Here is a 17,346-nt window from a genome sequence, read left to right as displayed (position 1 = left end):
TCGGTATTTTATTTAATGCATAACAGTAATAAATAATAATAATAATGCAGATGGAAAAGACGACAATGAGGGACTGCATAAGCACAGCATGTCAAATCAAATCAAAACTCTCACATAAAGGTTTATTTTTATATATATGACTGTAAAACCACCAAGCACATATCAGTTTGTATTTTGCCAGTATAAAAATATGTCACAAGCTTCAGCAAAGTCCAAGATCTGTCATTCTGCGAATACATTGTAAACAATGGCAGTGACTTTCAGTGTATAGCACATAATACAACACGGAATAAACAACCTTGTCAAGCATACGTCACCCATAGAGAAATGATATTATATTAAGCTTTTCCTAAATGAGGATGAGTTACTGCTCACATGCCCAACCTATATATACACTGTACAGAGCAATATATTAATACATGTGTCCACGAAGAAAAAAACCAGTCCTGCATCCAGCATCAGCAGAGCGTTTGGAACCAATCACAGACGCTGCCTGTAGTCATGCCGACCGCCACGCTCCGCTCTGCTAATGAACACAGCGCATGTTTGGTCCGTGTGTAGGTGAGCATAGCAGGCGGTCTGTGTGATTTCCCCACCAGCGAAGCACCAAGACCCCGAAGGCTGTATCCAAAGAGTCACCCTGCACCAGTTAGAGCAGCTCCAGCTCCCACTGCTGACTGGTTCTCTCCTCAGCCGGCCCCAGAACGACCACGTGGTCCCGGTCATAGGTCTTTCCCCCTGGGAAGATATGGGGGTGACTATTAGCATGCTGTATCATGGTACAATAACCAGCATCAAGATCCAGAAAACCACATCATCATCCATCAATCCATCCATCCATCCTCCACTCATCTGAGCAGGAATATGGAAGATATTAATAATAATATGTCAAAGACGCACAAGGAGCCCATTATGTAGGTCACTCCCCCCTGACTCACCCTTGACGTCCAGCAGCAAGTCTGGGAAGGTCAGGTTGGCGATGGGTCCAGCCATGCAGGCAGACCAGGTCTGGATGGGCGTGCGGGTCATTGCCCACAGCATCACCCTCGCCCCAGCTTCCACGTTGCCCATCAGCTGCAGGCTCATGGAGGGGGCCATCTGTGTGTGTGTGTGTGTGTGTGGGGGGGGGGGGGGGTATTGAGGTTGTTTATTTTGGGAAAGTGAGAGTTTATTCGTTTTTTTGTGTGTTTTAATTGAAGAGGGACAAAATCACATTACCATAAGGTAAAATATATGAGGGATTATTCATGTAATATTGATTCTGAGTCATTGCAAAGCATAATTACTCATGTGTAATGACGTCATCAGAAAACTTCACTTAACACAGGACTTAGCCGACGACTACCTCAATCTCTCATGACATAGAGGACTGTCAGATCACGAAGACAGAAATGAATGAATGAAACCTGGCAGGGGTAGCACCTATTTGTAGGCAGAATGTGGGAAGTAGTTGCAGATCAGGGGTGTCAAACTGCAGTCCTGGGGGGCCGGAGCCCTGCACATTTTTCGGTTTCCCCTCATTTAACACACCTGATTCACCTCCTTACACCTCCTGGTGCTAATATGGTGCTAATTACCTCACAGCTCTTGAGATGAATCATTTGCGGTGGAACAGGGAAAGAACTAAGCTTCACAGGGCTCTGGCCCCCCAGGACTGCAGTTTGAAACCCCTGCTCTAGATGTTTTAGCTGGTACCTTGTTCTTTATCATCCCATCTTGGTAGAACCAAATGTCACTGAAGCCGTCGACCTCCTCCGTCACCACAACCCGACCTGACTTCATCTCCTCCATGTTCCCCTGGACAGACAGGTAATGACCTCGCTCCTTGTTCTTGATGCGGAAGTAGCAGCGTTTCTGTGGGAGAACACAAAAACCGTTCAAAGGGTTATTTCTTGAAAAACAAAAACAGGAAAAACAGAAAAACAAATATGTGGACAGCAAATATTACAGGGACAGACCTGTCTAACTGGGTATAGTGAGCCAATGGTTGGGAGGTTACTGAATTTGGGCCAGTTGGGAATTTCCGTGGTTTCCAGGAAGATCTGGCGCCCCCTGTAATTACTGTACTCACACAGCACCCAACTGCAATAAAGAGGGCAGCAGACAGGTTTAGTAAATAGCACACAATGATATTCCAGATTAACGATATTCAACCCTGTACAAACAAACCTCAAGGCACTGGGCCAATTAGCTCAGATTTTTCTCTGGAAGTGTCTCCTGCACTTTACACATCTCCAGATCAACACTAGCTGATTGTACTCGCCAGAAGGCAGCAGTCTGGTGCCATGTTCTCATTCATGGCCTTTACCTGGCTCTTTTATAACATTAGGAATCATAAGGTTGCATGTAAGACAGACAGACACTTGGACTAGAATCCTGTGACATTTGGCAGGCTAGACGTGGAGTAGAACAGGCGAATGGGCACAAGGCTGGGATAACCGCAGAACAGGATGCCAGTCCATCGCAAGACAGAAACATAAACGTACGCTATGGACTATTTAGAGATGTACGTCTTTGGACCGTGGGAGGACATGGGAGGACCATGAGGAAACTAGTGGAACATAAGGAGAACATGCAAAGTCCACACCCGCTGATCAGGGATGGGATTCAAACCCGCAACCTGTGAGGCAAAAGTGCCTCCCACAGAGCCACAGGTCAGAAACACGAAATAAAAACCAAAAAACACTCTCAATCTAAAGTCAACAGTTAGCGTTGTACTTAAAAAAGACCGTTGGTTAAATCTAATATGGACTGATCAGTCAATGAGCATAGCAGTGGTTCAATATAATAATTCAGTTAATAGAATAAGTTGAATGAATTGATATGCGTTTGTTTATGATGGAGACACCTACCAGCCACGGTTGACCTTAACAGACAAAACGTGGTTGTTGACTCCTTCACCCAGCAGATTCAGTACCTCGTTCTCTATGGTAAACTCCCGCCCCGCAAAAGACTCCATGCCAAAGAAGGAGATGGAGGGGACTGTGAACATCTGGGCGGGAGAAAGAGACATCCATCCGTTAAAGTTATTCAAATAATTTTGATCAATATGCAGAACATGGGGTGGCCAGCAGGGGGGCACAATGTTCAGGGTGCTCACCATCGGGATGGACTTCAGTGAGCCTAGGGAGCATCTGAGGGGGCAGCCCATGCTTGTGAGATTTGGATAATCCCCATCTGACAGCACATACATGTTTCCCGAGTACTTACGGTCCTCGTAAAATGCCCAGCTGAAACACACGAACAATCTGAAGTCAGGAAAGCAGTGCAACTACTCTTTCTGAAACCCAACAGGAACCTTCTCTACACTCCAGCTTTCATTTTCTCTCCTGCTCACCACCTCCCTGTCCTCTCCTGCTTAGCACCTCTTCAACCTCTCCGGCGCATCCTCACCTGCCACCCTGGACCCTGCAGGACATTATTTTGATGGTTTCTGGGAGGATCTCCAGGTCTTGCATGCAGACGCGGCAGGTGCCCTGGAAGTTGGGCTCGGAGTAGAGCATCACCTGGGGGGCGAGAATCGAAGGCGTGGCCCATGTCGCCATGGGAAACGGCTCAATAACAAAACGAAGACAGGTGATTGCCAATGCAGTGAACAGCTCAGGGGCCATTAGAAGATTTATTCTCTCTTTTAATGCTTTAGCTATGGGTACAGACAAGACAGCTCTGCGTAAAGAATGTGCTGATCTCACCTCATTCTTGAAGCTCACTTTTCCATTCGGCACCTGAAACAAAAACAGAATGAGGGCACGGTAAACACAGCGTATGGACAGCCAGAAAAACACAGCAAAGAAACAGATGACCTACAGCAAAGCCTGGGGAGGAACTTCTCATTTATCCTACTCCAAAATCACTATTAATCTTTCTGATATAACTGTACTCTTCATATTATATAAACTTCTGTAGAGTCTTAAAAACAGCCATTAGTTCTTGTCAGGGTCGGTGCCCGTCCATCCCAGTGCTATGTGCTCGGTCCCTGTTTAGCCAGCAGGTGCTGCTGCCCATCCTGTTCCCTCTGTCTTTGTATTAGTCCCTACTGTGTTTCCCTGTTTGTTTTCTGACCTCTCGTGGTCCTTTTGTAGTTTTACCCTGTGTGTCCAGTTTCTTTAATAAACCGCAAGTGGATCGTCACCCTCCATTCCCCACTTGGGTCATGCCACGCTGTTCTAACAGTTCTACTAATATTAAAACTTAATAACTGACAGAGAATGCATCAGATTCTGCTGCCGGCTCCGTGTCTCCTGCTCGGCGAGGTTTTGGTTTAAACATGCAGTCTGTCTCCCCCCCCGTCACCTGCAGAATGGGCTGCAAGGAGCAGATGCGATTGTCCTCGGAGCCCCAGTCTGAGCAGCAGCTGTAGAAGCCCTTCTCCAGGATGTACTGGTGCCCAGAGAAATCCACGTGGGAGTAGGCAATCCACCTGGGGGGAGCAAAATTGGCAGGATCAGCTGTTAGGAGTTTAACATCGGGCACAATCAGTTTGAGCACCACCGGGGCGGCGCTGAACTCACGCCCCGCTCAGCACGTTGATGGACTTGGTCGAGGTCTGGAATTCAAAGAGCTCCACATCAGGGATGGCCTCTGTCACCTCCAGAGTTTGCTCCTCCTCCGTCGTCAGCTGATCTTCCTCAGGCAGTGCCAGCAGCTCGAGCATGGGCTCGGAGAGGTCCTGCCAGAACGGGAGAGCGTCACCTCTGCCTCGTGTCTATCACATGAGTAGGGCAAAGCCTCGGCCAGTAGGGATGCACCCGAATACAAATATGTGATTCAGAAACACACAGACAATATGTTGTAAACATATTTTTTATGTCAATATTTGGGAAAAAGTCAGCTCCATCACTGACGTGTCTATGTTACTTCAAATCGATTTGTATCATTGTAAATGGCCATATAAATGCCCATTCTGTTTGAAACACAGGACTTCACTAACTAGTGAAGTCAACCCACCAAGCTAGAACACATCAGGCAGTGCGTTGAGAACAGACCTTTCTCAGCGGTGACTCTGGGGAACTCGCATGGAGGGCATAGCGTATCAGTGTCATATGCAGATTTCTTTCGAACCCCTAAACCTATACATAAATCATTGTTTTTAGCTGTATGTGTTAATTCCTTTCATAAAAAAAAACAAAACATTAAAAAAAAATGTTTTACTGTACATTGTATTGCTGTTAAGTAATTATCATTGTTCAGCCATAATTCATGTTTCCCTAGCGAACTGCAGTAATGTTAACATCAATCGTGAATGCTGTATCATTGAATTGAAGTTTATTCCCTTCAACTGAAGATTTTCCTATATATCTTTACCATAAATAGTTTCTGTTTCCAATGCAAAACAGAATCTTTTGATTTATAGAACTTTTTTTGTTCAACTTTTGATTGTTCAATGTCCCCCAGTTAAAGGGGGGAGTTTAGACAATCCATAAAACTTAGTTTAGTTAAGCCACAACAATTGCATTTACAGAGAATAATAGGTTAGATAATACAATTTCAATGGGACTTCCAGTATTAACCATGCATACTTCCGGTCTTCTGTCCAAACACAGATCATTTTGTTTTTTGAAGAGATACAGATACAAATACTACTACAGACACAAACATGGATACAGATGCAGATACAGATTGTCATGCCCTGCATTCCTACCCCTTTTGTTCTCTCCCTAATGATACCTCTTGCTCATTTGTCTTATCTCTTGTTTCAGCTCTGGTGTAATTCACACAAGATGCCTCTCATTTGAAGAGTCTCATTTGACTCTCAGTGGCATATAAGAGTGCCTCCTATTCCTGCACTCCCCAGTCCGGTCATTGACGTCATCCCCAGCTCGTATGCCCACATGACCCTGTGTCTGCTTCCCAGTTTTGACACCCTGTGGTCCCTTTGTTTTGTTCATCCCCATAGCACAATAGACCCTTTTTGTCCAATACCTTGCTCTTGAGTCCTCTTTTCTGTCCGCACATGACAGAATGGGGGGACTACTCAAGCCCCATTGAATTGCTGGAATGCTACCCGCTGATCAGTAGTACCTGCTCCGAGCTTATTCCAGGCTGCTGGGTGCATCTCTCTCCCAAAAGGTTGGACTGCCTCCAGCACCCACCCTTACCCCTGACATCCCCAAAATGGAAGTGGCGGCAATAGGGTACACACTCCAGGCTGTTTGGGACAAAGTGGGCACACCAGATCCAGTGGAGGTGAAGCCTTTTGCCGGCAAGGTGCCCGACCTAGACAAGGCTGCCAATCCGCCCACTGGCTCCCCGAAGCTGGCCGCCAATTTATCCACTGGCTCCCAGAAGCCGACCTCTGATTCACCGGTTGGCCACCCAAAGCCTTCCATTAGCTCCCGCCACAGACAGCAGAGACTAAGAGGGAGGGCTGAGCTGGAGGCCCCACCGCTCCGCAAGCGCCCAGCCCCATGAGGCCTTTGCCGTTCCGCTTCCTGAAGTGCCCGAGTATCTCCTGCTTCCTGAAGTGCCAGGGGTGCTATGCCCAGCCTCCGAGGTGAATGAGCTCTGCCCGATTTCAGGGGTGTCCGAGCTCCACCGGTCTCCCAAGGTTCCTGGTCCATCTCTTGTGGTTCTGCCCAAGTTCCGTCCCTTTCCTGAGGTGCCTGAGTCGGACTCCGTCAGTCCCCTGAGGTGCCCATGCCGAGCTCCACCAGCCTCACTCGCCGCTGGGCACCACAGCCTACCTTTGCTCGTCGCCTGGCGCTCCGGTGGCTCCTGCCTGCTCACCTGGCTGCTCACCTGTGGCCATCAGCCCATCAGCTCCAGCTTGATCGCCTGTTAGCTTCTAGCCCAAGCCCGATCCTCCACCGGCCACCAGCCCTGAACCTGTATTCCTGGCTGTCATCTGCTCTGAGAGAGTGAACTCAGAGGAGGATCTGCCTGAAGTAGCAGCCCTCTGATCTGGCCCTGCGTCCCGCTCCATGGACCCCCGGAGCCATCCACGGCTGCCGTGCCAGCCCCTCAGGGCCCTCCTGCCCAGTAGGTCCCTCAGGGCCTTCCTGTTCCTGCCCCCTTCTCTATTCTCACCCTTCAGGTTCCCCTTCTCCCTCCGGGTCCTGCCCTACGGTACTGGTGGTGCCCCCTTGCCCTGCAGTCCTAGCGACACCCCTCAATCCCTGCCCTGCAGGTCCCACAGTGCCTCTCAGCCCCGACCCTACTAGTCCCTTGGCTCTACCTGGTCCTGCTGGCCTCCCACAGGGGCTCATGTCCCAGGGTTAACGCCCCACTTCCCAGGGTCCAGAGGCCCCCCCAGCTCAACCCTGTTCTCTCCTGCCTCATTTCAGTTTTTGCCCCAATGCCCTGCCCCACCTTTCCCTCTCCCTGGTCTGTGGTTTCCCCCTGGTTGTTAGTTCCTGATCCTGGTGACCCTTAACTTGTCTTTGTTCTGGTCCTTGTTGTGTTTCATGGTTTCCATGCTGTCTTTAGTGCTCTGTGTTGTTTCGTATCTTCCCCATTAGTCCCTGCTCATCTCATCTGATGCTTCATCCTGACTTGTCGAGTTTCGTCCAGTGCCTTGTCATCCCATGCCCCATCCAGTGTCCCTTTTGTCCCTTGCCCTGTTGATTGATCCCTATGGATCCCCTCCCCGGGCTGTCTCACGTGCCTGGAGTGCAGGCTTTGTGAGGGGTACTGCCACGCCCTGCATCCCTGCCCCTCTCATTCTCCCCTTAGCTGCTCATTTGTCTTACCTCTTGTTTCAGCCCTCATGTGAATCACACCAGAGGCCTTTCGTTTGCTCCTCATCAGTGGCATATAAGAGTGCCTCCTGGTCCTGTGCTCCCCAGGCCAGCCATCGACGTCATCCCCAGCTCGTGTTCCCACATGATCCCTATGTCTGCTTCCCAGTTTTGACCCCCCTTCATCCCTTTCTTTTGTTCATCCCCATAGTACCGTTCGCACATGACACAGATACAGACAGAGATATGGATACAGATACGTATACGGATACAGACACAGGTACAGATACAAACACGGATTCAGGTACAGATGAGGTAACACTTTACTTTACTTAAGCAGTCTACATAAGGATGACATGTAACCGTCATAAGAATTACATAAGAATGACATGACACATGTCATGCACATTAATGACACATCATTGATGTTTATGACTGTTGTCATAATGTGTCATTTGGTTCCAAAAACCAAATGACACATTATGACAACAGTCATAAACATCAATAATGTGTCATTAATGTGCATGACATGTGTCATGTCATTCTTATGTAATTCTTATGACGGTTACATGTCACCCTAAAGTAGACTGCTTAAGTAAAGTGTTACCACAGAGGATGTAGTCGCTATGCACCTCTATTAGGTTGCTTAGGGTGGGCGGCCGGTGTCACTTACAGCCCTGATGAGGCGCACAGAGCGCAGCTCTGCATCGCAGCCGCCCCAGACCCTCCAGTCATGGTACTCTCCCTCCTCCAGGAAATACTGGTGGCCACGGAAGCCATCCTTTTCATAGCCCACCCAACTGGGGACAGAAAACACATGCAGTCAGCTATACTAAACACCCATTAGGACAGGGGAGTACACAGAGGCCACAAGGGCACTGAAAGCTGACTGGCCCCCACACACTAAACCGCATCCACTCATACATTATCATCCAAAAGCAGACAGATTAGTAACACACTCAAACACATGCATTGCCCATAAATTTCTTCCTCCCTTTGCTGCCCCCTAGTGTCGGCAGATGTCCTCACCAGCCGCCCAGCACTTTCACAGAGCCAACGTTGTACATGAAGGTGTTCTGATTCGTGTCTACTCGAGTGATGAAGTCGCGCATATTGGTGTAGATCTCACGAGATTTCCCTGTGAAGTATGGCTTCTCGTAGATCACCAGCTGAGAACCCAAAAGAGCGCCAGGTCAGCACACATACATACACAAACAGAGCAAAAATTTGTCAATGTCAGCAACTGGTGCCATTCTGAAATTCGCACTTTAATAAGGCTGAACTTTTGTGGCTGGACATGCGTACCTTTGGATCATTGGGAAACTCCACTCTGGGCTCTCCCTATAATCAGACAAACAGGAGTCACGCAACACACCCCACACACTAAAACAGCACACTAGTGAACTGATAGGTTAATTATTAATGGGCCCCCTCCATGCATATTAGTGAATATTGATGAATAATAAACACATGCATGAAAAAGCCACTACAAAGCATCTTCTCAGAGGGCTTAGAACAGCTTAAAAAGTCTGCTTTCTACATTGCTGGTTTCATGATTTTGAGAAAGCATAATAAATAATTTGTTTGTAGTGTTAATTACACAAAGATATCATGATAGACACCAGTCTGCCAGTGAAATGACACTGGCAGACTGGTTGCTGATGTGAATACTGATAGTAGCCCATGACCGCAGTGCGGGTGTGATGTCTCGGTGCGGGCGGCTGTGTGCTCACACTCACAATTTTGAGCGGTTGCAAGGAGCCCACATAGGGCTCTTTGACTCCCCATGCTGTAGGGTCGGGGTACCCCCCCACCTCCAGCACCCGAGGGATCCCCGTAAAGAAGGGCTTGGGGTACACCAGCCACCTGGCAAACGACAGGGCAACCAAGGTGAGAAGGAGCCACACGGGGACAGCAGGCAGAGAAGCTACTGTCTCTGTGGCCACCAGTTACCAACAATCCCACATTTAAGCCAGTGTCACACAGCCGGGGTGCAGCCACTGGCGCAGCTATAACTGTGACATGTCAGTCTCACTGTCTATCTGCCTATGTAGTATTCAGAGTTATGACTGTATCAATCCTATAACCACTACAGCACAGAGCATTATGAAACTGAAAGTCACATCAAATCAATAGCAACTATAATAAAAAGAACAAATAACACATGAACAGTCATTCAATTAATCAGAAGCTCAGTGACCATCAAAGCCACACCAGCATGATCTTCACCAGAAGCAGAGTTACCATCAAAGCCACACCAGCATGATCTTCACCAGAAGCAGAGTTACCATCAAAGCCACACCAGCATGATCTTCACCAGAAGCAGAGTTATCATCAAAGCCACACCAGCATGATCTTCACCAGAAGCACAGTTACCATCAAAGTCACACCAGCATGATCTTCACCAGAAGCACAGTTACCATCAAAGCCACACCAGCATGATCTTCACCAGAAGCAGAGTTACTATCAAAGCCACACCAGCATGATCTTCACCAGAAGCACAGTTACCATCAAAACCACACCAGCATGATCTTCACCAGAAGCTCAGTGACCATCAAAGCCACACCAGCATGATCTTCACTAGAAGCACAGTTACCATCAAAACCACACCAGCATGATCTTCACCAGAAGCTCAGTGACCATCAAAGCCACACCAGCATGATCTTCACCAGAAGCTCAGTGACCATCAAAGCCACACCAGCATGATCTTCACCAGAAGCTCAGTGACCCTCAAAGCCACACCAGCATAACCTTCACCAGAAGCTCAGTGACCCTCAAAGCCACACCAGCATGATCTTCACCAGAAGCACAGTGACCATCAAAACCACACCCGCATGGTCTTCACCAGACACACTGACCATCAAAGCCACACCAGCATGATCTTCACCAGAAGCACAGCGACCATCAAAGCCACACCAGCATGATCTTCACCAGAAGCAGAGTTACTATCAAAGCCACACCAGCATGATCTTCACCAGAAGCACAGTTACCATCAAAACCACACCAGCATGATCTTCACCAGAAGCACAGTTACCATCAAAGCCACACCAGCATGATCTTCACCAGAAGCAGAGTTACTATCAAAGCCACACCAGCATGATCTTCACCAGAAGCACAGTTACCATCAAAGCCACACCAGCATGATCTTCACCAGAAGCAGAGTTACTATCAAAGCCACACCAGCATGATCTTCACCAGAAGCAGAGTTACCATCAAAACCACACCAGCATGATCTTCACCAGAAGCTCAGTGACCATCAAAGCCACACCAGCATGATCTTCACCAGAAGCTCAGTGACCATCAAAGCCACACCAGCATGATCTTCACTAGAAGCACAGTTACCATCAAAACCACACCAGCATGATCTTCACCAGAAGCTCAGTGACCATCAAAGCCACACCAGCATGATCTTCACCAGAAGCTCAGTGACCATCAAAGCCACACCAGCATGATCTTCACCAGAAGCTCAGTGACCCTCGAAGCCACACCAGCATAACCTTCACCAGAAGCTCAGTGACCCTCAAAGCCACACCAGCATGATCTTCACCAGAAGCACAGTGACCATCAAAACCACACCCGCATGGTCTTCACCAGACACACTGACCATCAAAGCCACACCAGCATGATCTTCACCAGAATCACAGCGACCATCAAAGCCACACCAGCATGATCTTCACCAGAAGCAGAGTTACTATCAAAGCCACACCAGCATGATCTTCACCAGAAGCACAGTTACCATCAAAACCACACCAGCATGATCTTCACCAGAAGCACAGTTACCATCAAAACCACACCAGCATGATCTTCACCAGAAGCTCAGTGACCATCAAAGCCACACCAGCATGATCTTCACCAGAAGCTCAGTGACCATCAAAGCCACACCAGCATGATCTTCACCAGACACACTGACCATCAAAGCCACAGTAGCATGATCTTCACCAGAAGCTCAGTAACCATCAAAGCCACACCAACAGGATCTACACCAGCATGATCTCGGGAGGTGCCATCCCATCCCATCCCATCACTCACAGTCCAGCATTGATGATGACAGAGCTTGCTTTGATCGGGAAGCCAAAAATACGGGCATCAGGTGACGTGTCCCTGAAGATGACCTTCTTGCCCTCTGCGTTATCCTCGGGGTACAGGCAGATCTCGGGAACACTGTAGTCCTGGGTGCGAATGCAGTTTGGGGGAGTGGCGTTAGGGGAAGTTTAAGGTTTGCGATGTCTGCGAACTCGCCAGAATGAGGGAGGTGATGCATGACTCAAACATGACATCAGCATAAGATGTATTTTAATTTGACAGCCCTTTGGTGCCGTTACATGTCTCTCACAGGTAGGACCGGCACAGCCCTTTTCGGGGCCCAAAGCGAAATTTGAATAACCCTAATTGTCATTTGTCATCTTCCTTCCCATTCTGACAGGTAACTGAGATGGGGGCCCCCCCGGTGGCTCCCGGGCCTGAAGCAGGGGGTGTATCCGCCTCTGCCTTAGGCTGGCCCCGCCCACACAGCCTGTGCTGAGGCTCAGTTCAGGCTGTCTGAACAGTGCTGTTATGTTGCTATGAGTGACACACACTTAACGGTTAAACATGTGGCAGCCACACTTTCATTACATAAAAACAACGGGCAGCTGTGAATATCAACATTAAAAATTAAAATGTGGAATTAGTCACGGCGATGCCTGATGCTGATGTTTGATGCCTGATATCTGTGTTTACTTTTGAATAAGCACTTACCCGGACTGCCCGGCGCAGGGAGCCGATGACAAACTTCTTTTCCGCTGGAGCGTTATCGGTCTGCTCGTCCTTGTGTCCAGCCTCCTCTCCATTTTCCTGTCCGTTTTTCTCCCCACTTTTCTCCCCATTCCTCTCTCCATTTTCCTGTCTGTTTTGCGGTCCCTCCGCGCTCTTGCCAAAGGGACAAGTCAGCTCGATGTCACCCTCCTCTAGCGCGATCTTCTCGCCCATAAAATTGGGCTTTTCATACAAAACCCAGCTGCAGGGAGGGAAAATTCTCAGTCAGAAGAAACCGGGAGGGTGAGCATTTGCCAAAAGCGAGGGTAAGGTGTGAGAGCCGGTCGTGACCCAAACACAGGGTAGTAGGCCTCTGCCACACCCGAGGAAGACCCAGAACTAGCGACCTGCTTTAGAAGGGTTCCACTGCCGGGAAGCAGTCAGGAATCTGATTAGCTCAGGGGCCAGAGGAATGTGCAGCGTGCAGCTGGAGATACACTGGCCAGGCCAGACCAACAAACAGAGGCTCAGCTGTCAGCCTGTGACTGCGGCCCCCGCCTGCCTATCAGTACCAGGGACCATGAGCATTATAAAGGCCAAAGAGCAGCATTCCCACAGGACGACGTAATGCTGTGAAGTGCGAGCGTCTATGTGAAGTGAATCTTCTAAACATGTGGCAGGTACGTGTTTGTGTCTGCAGGTGTCTCTCTACTGCTGCGAAAGATCTAAACAGTGATAAAAAGCTCTCAACAATAGACGTTGAGATAACTTTAGAGGAAACTTTTTAGCTACAAAACTTTTTATTTGCTATAATCAGTGAGGTATTGGGTGCTGAAGTGCAGAATGGATCCGAATGAGTCCCAAATGATTGGTTTAGCTCAGATGTTTTGACATCATGCTCTCAGTATGAGAATCCTCAGACCGATCCAATCTCTGGGCTGAGTTCCAGGTATCTTAGGGCCTGAGCAAGGCCTCTGACTTTATTGATTCCTGTGGATTCCATTGAAGTGACAGTGGAAAGTCCCACAAAGGACAGAGCCTGTGTGCGTTTCCCTACATCTGCCAGGTAACACTACAGGATTCTGGAGTCACGGAGAAGGAGACGTGTGCAACTGTGTGCGGCCGTGTGTGGCTTTCTGCAACTGTGTGCAGCTGTGTGTTACTGTGTGCGGCCATGTGTGGCTGTGTACAACTATGTGCGGCTGTGTGTGGCTGTGTGTGACTGTGTGCGGCTGTGTGCAACTGTGTGCGGCTGTGTGTGACTGTGTGCGGCTGTGTGCGACTGTGTGCGGCTGTGTGTGACTGTGTGCGGCTGTGCCCGACTGTGTGCAGCCAGCTCACTTACCCTCCCCTGACCACCCGAATAGAGATGCTTTCCGGAAACTGCCAAGGTGTGCAGTCGATGATGTCGGCACGCACCTCGATTGCGTTCCCGGAGAAACCAGGCTGACTGTAGATGAGCATCTGTAGGATTCAGGACAGAGGTGAACACAGATACAGAGATAGCTATAGGCCAGGAGGGGGCACCAACGTGCTACACATATTTATTTACATTACAGTGTCTATTTATAATGCATATATTATACATGTTACAATGTCTGAGAGTGCTGGACACAAGATGCACAAGATTACAAGTGTACATAAAAATATTGAAGACAGAAGTGATTAAAATCATGCAAAGTTAAGAGTCAGTGTGTAAGTTAGGAACCGGTGTGCAGCCGCTGGGCAGGCGTCCGCAGTGATACTGATATACATATATCTGAATGCTTAATAAAAGCTGGCGAGGCTGCAGCAGCCCTTGGGGGCCCGAGCAGCAGGTGAGATGCAGCGGAGGTGGAGACTTTGTGCCCCCCCAGGCATGAGTGCAGACTGCGCAGGTGAGTGCGGGAGGAGGCCTATGGACACGGCCCATTCATACCCATCCTGCTTCAAAAACATTTCATCCCTTTTTAATAAGCACACAGGAATGTAGGAAGGGCCGCCGCCCCACTGCACGACGGGGAACACACTTTTACAAAGGTTATTTATGCTCGAGTCGCTGCGTGACATGTGACCAACGACGAACGGCAGTAATTAAATGAGGCCGAGCTTCCTCTCCTCACAGTACATGCAGACTGCAGAGCCGGCTTGCAAATTCTGCCGGAGTGGCAAAGAGTGTGTGAGGGTGAGATTATCAGCGCACTCACTCAGCGGTATGAGCAGTCACCTGCAGTGCCGAGACAGGTCGCCATTCTGCCGTTTACCGCGCTTCCGGGTTTTAACATAGTTGGCATGTAACCAAACATGCATGTTCCATCACATGTAAACCATTATAACTAAGCACTGGCTCCCTGATCAGCCGCCCCCTCACCAGCAGTGCAGCAGCGTTTGCATGTTCCTCCCGATTTTAAGCGGCTTTCCCAGCATTGTCCAAAACGTGCGGTTTCGTGAACTGAGAGCTTGAAGACGTCCACAGTGTCTGACCTGTTTAATCACCAGGCTCCAGGTTCAATACAACCTTGTTCTGGATAAAAAGTCATGGAACACGAACAGATGGGCTGTTCTCTTAAATAATTTACAATATTTTGTAAATTTTTCTCTATAAATGACGTAGGAATGTATTACATCACACCTATGTGAAATGCCTTGGGGCGACACTGTTGTGAAAGGCGCTATATAAAAATCCATCAAATTAAATTGCATTCTATTTTTTATGCATATTTGGACACTGATTGTCATTTTGACTGTCCCACACTGTATGAGGTACCACACTGCTGCACCCTGCCTGCCTTAAGCTCATGCATGGGTGCAAATTTCTTACTCAGGAGCCACAGTGTCTGACCTGTTTAATCACCAGGCTCCAGGTTCAATACAACCTTGTACTGGATAAAAAGTCATGGAACACGAACAGATGGTGCTATTGTCTTTCTCTTAAATATTTACATTTACTTATATTTATTTAAGTATTTTACTTTATGAGTATTCTTGGGGTTTCACATAAAACGAATTACAATTTGTTTTATGGTTAATGTTTCAGCTCCACCCGATCAGATAAGGCTTTGGCTGGGATGCACAGAGCAGTCAGATGTGAGTCAAAGCACACTGTCAGAAAAGGAGCCACTACGGAACATCATGGGTGCAGCCCTCAGAAAGGAGCCACTACGGAACATCATAGGTGCAGCCCTCAGAAAGGAGCCACTACGGAACATCATGGGTGCAGCCCTCAGAAAGGAGCCACTACGGAACATCATGGGTACAGCCCTCAGAAAGGAGCCGGTATGGAACATCATGGGTGCAGCCCTCAGAAAGGAGCCGGTACGGAACATCATGGGTACAGCCCTCAGAAAGGAGCCGGTATGGAACATCATGGGTGCAGCCCTCAGAAAGGAGCCACTACGGAACATCATAGGTGCAGCCCTCAGAAAGGAGCCACTACGGAACATCATGGGTGCAGCCCTCAGAAAGGAGCCGGTACGGAACATCATGGGTACAGCCCTCAGAAAGGAGCCGGTATGGAACATCATGGGTATAGCCCTCAGAAAGGAGCCACTACGGAACATCATGCGTACAGCCCTCAGAAAGGAGCCACTACGGAACATCATGGGTGCAGCCCTCAGAAAAGAGCCACTACGGAACATCATGGGTGCAGCCCTCAGAAAGGAGCTGGTATGGAACATCATGGGTGTAGCCCTCAGAAAAGAGCCACTACGGAACATCATGGGTGCAGCCCTCAGAAAGGAGCCACTACGGAACATCATCGGTGCAGCCCTCAGAAAGGTGCCACTACGGAACATCATGGGTGCAGCCCTCAGAAAGGAGCCACTACGGAACATCATGGGTGCAGCCCTCAGAAAGGAGCCACTACGGAACATCATGGGTGCAGCCCTCAGAAAAGAGCCACTACGGAACATCATGGGTACAGCCCTCAGAAAGGAGCCACTACGGAACATCATAGGTGCAGCCCTCAGAAAGGAGCTGGTACGGAACATCATGGGTGTAGCCCTCAGAAAAGAGCCACTACGGAACATCATGGGTACAGCCCTCAGAAAGAAGCCACTACGGAACATCATGGGTACAGCCCTCAGAAAGGAGCTGGAACGGAACATCATGGGTACAGCCCTCAGAAAGGAGCCGGTACGGAACATCATGGGTATAGCCCTCAGAAATGAGCCACTACGGAACATCATGGGTGCAGCCCTCAGAAAGGAGCTGGTACGGAACATCATGGGTGTAGCCCTCAGAAAAGAGCCACTACGGAACATCATGGGTACAGCCCTCAGAAAGAAGCCACTACGGAACATCATGGGTACAGCCCTCAGAAAGGAGCTGGAACGGAACATCATGGGTACAGCCCTCAGAAAGGAGCCGGTACGGAACATCATGGGTATAGCCCTCAGAAAGGAGCCACTACGGAACATCATGGGTACAGCCCTCAGAAAGAAGCCACTACGGAACATCATGGGTACAGCCCTCAGAAAGGAGCTGGAACGGAACATCATGGGTACAGCCCTCAGAAAGGAGCTGGAACGGAACATCATGGGTACAGCCCTCAGAAAGGAGCTGGTACGGAACATCATGGGTGTAGCCCTCAGAAAAGAGCCACTACGGAACATCAAGGGTGCAGCGCTCAGAAAGGAGCCACTACGGAACATCATGGGTGCAGCCCTCAGAAAGGAGCCACTACGGAACATCATGGGTGCAGCCCTCAGTCTGCCACCCCGCACAGGTCGGCACCGAGAACCGACTCCCTGGTGGATTTTGGCTTTGACTGTGATCACAGTTCACACCTTATTTAGCAAGCAAGCCCGCTCTTTCTTTGTCTATAATGTTAGCATGTGCTACAGAGCCCCCCCAGAGGTTGCTTTTCGCCCTACTGGGGAGTATTTGGTTCCTCTCCTCCATTGTCATCTGGGATTCTTTCATTTCTTCACCATCCATTTTCCCCCTTTGTAAATTA

General features: G+C 49.0%; 1 protein-coding gene across 1 annotated transcript in view; it reads right to left on the bottom strand.

Moving 5' to 3' along the window:
• Nucleotides 1-91: 91 nt before the first annotated feature.
• crybg2 (crystallin beta-gamma domain containing 2) overlaps nt 92-17,346 on the bottom strand; it is a 46,685-nt gene continuing 29,430 nt past the window's right edge. The window contains exons 8-24 of the mRNA XM_023832020.2: nt 13,756-13,874; nt 12,414-12,672; nt 11,706-11,845; nt 9,416-9,542; nt 8,982-9,017; nt 8,706-8,845; nt 8,350-8,476; nt 4,512-4,669; nt 4,294-4,420; nt 3,693-3,725; nt 3,394-3,506; nt 3,101-3,230; nt 2,853-2,992; nt 1,959-2,082; nt 1,696-1,854; nt 939-1,098; nt 92-738 (exon numbers count right to left, since the gene is read on the bottom strand). Of these exons, the coding sequence (XP_023687788.2) occupies nt 650-738; nt 939-1,098; nt 1,696-1,854; nt 1,959-2,082; nt 2,853-2,992; nt 3,101-3,230; nt 3,394-3,506; nt 3,693-3,725; nt 4,294-4,420; nt 4,512-4,669; nt 8,350-8,476; nt 8,706-8,845; nt 8,982-9,017; nt 9,416-9,542; nt 11,706-11,845; nt 12,414-12,672; nt 13,756-13,874 (2,181 nt within the window). The 3' untranslated portion in view covers nt 92-649. The remainder of the gene's footprint in view (nt 739-938; nt 1,099-1,695; nt 1,855-1,958; nt 2,083-2,852; nt 2,993-3,100; nt 3,231-3,393; nt 3,507-3,692; nt 3,726-4,293; nt 4,421-4,511; nt 4,670-8,349; nt 8,477-8,705; nt 8,846-8,981; nt 9,018-9,415; nt 9,543-11,705; nt 11,846-12,413; nt 12,673-13,755; nt 13,875-17,346) is intronic.

This window comes from Paramormyrops kingsleyae, chromosome 23 (assembly GCF_048594095.1).
Source record: "Paramormyrops kingsleyae isolate MSU_618 chromosome 23, PKINGS_0.4, whole genome shotgun sequence".
In the NCBI taxonomy this organism is placed as follows: domain Eukaryota; kingdom Metazoa; phylum Chordata; class Actinopteri; order Osteoglossiformes; family Mormyridae; genus Paramormyrops; species Paramormyrops kingsleyae.
This window is presented reverse-complemented; position numbering and strand designations above follow the sequence as displayed.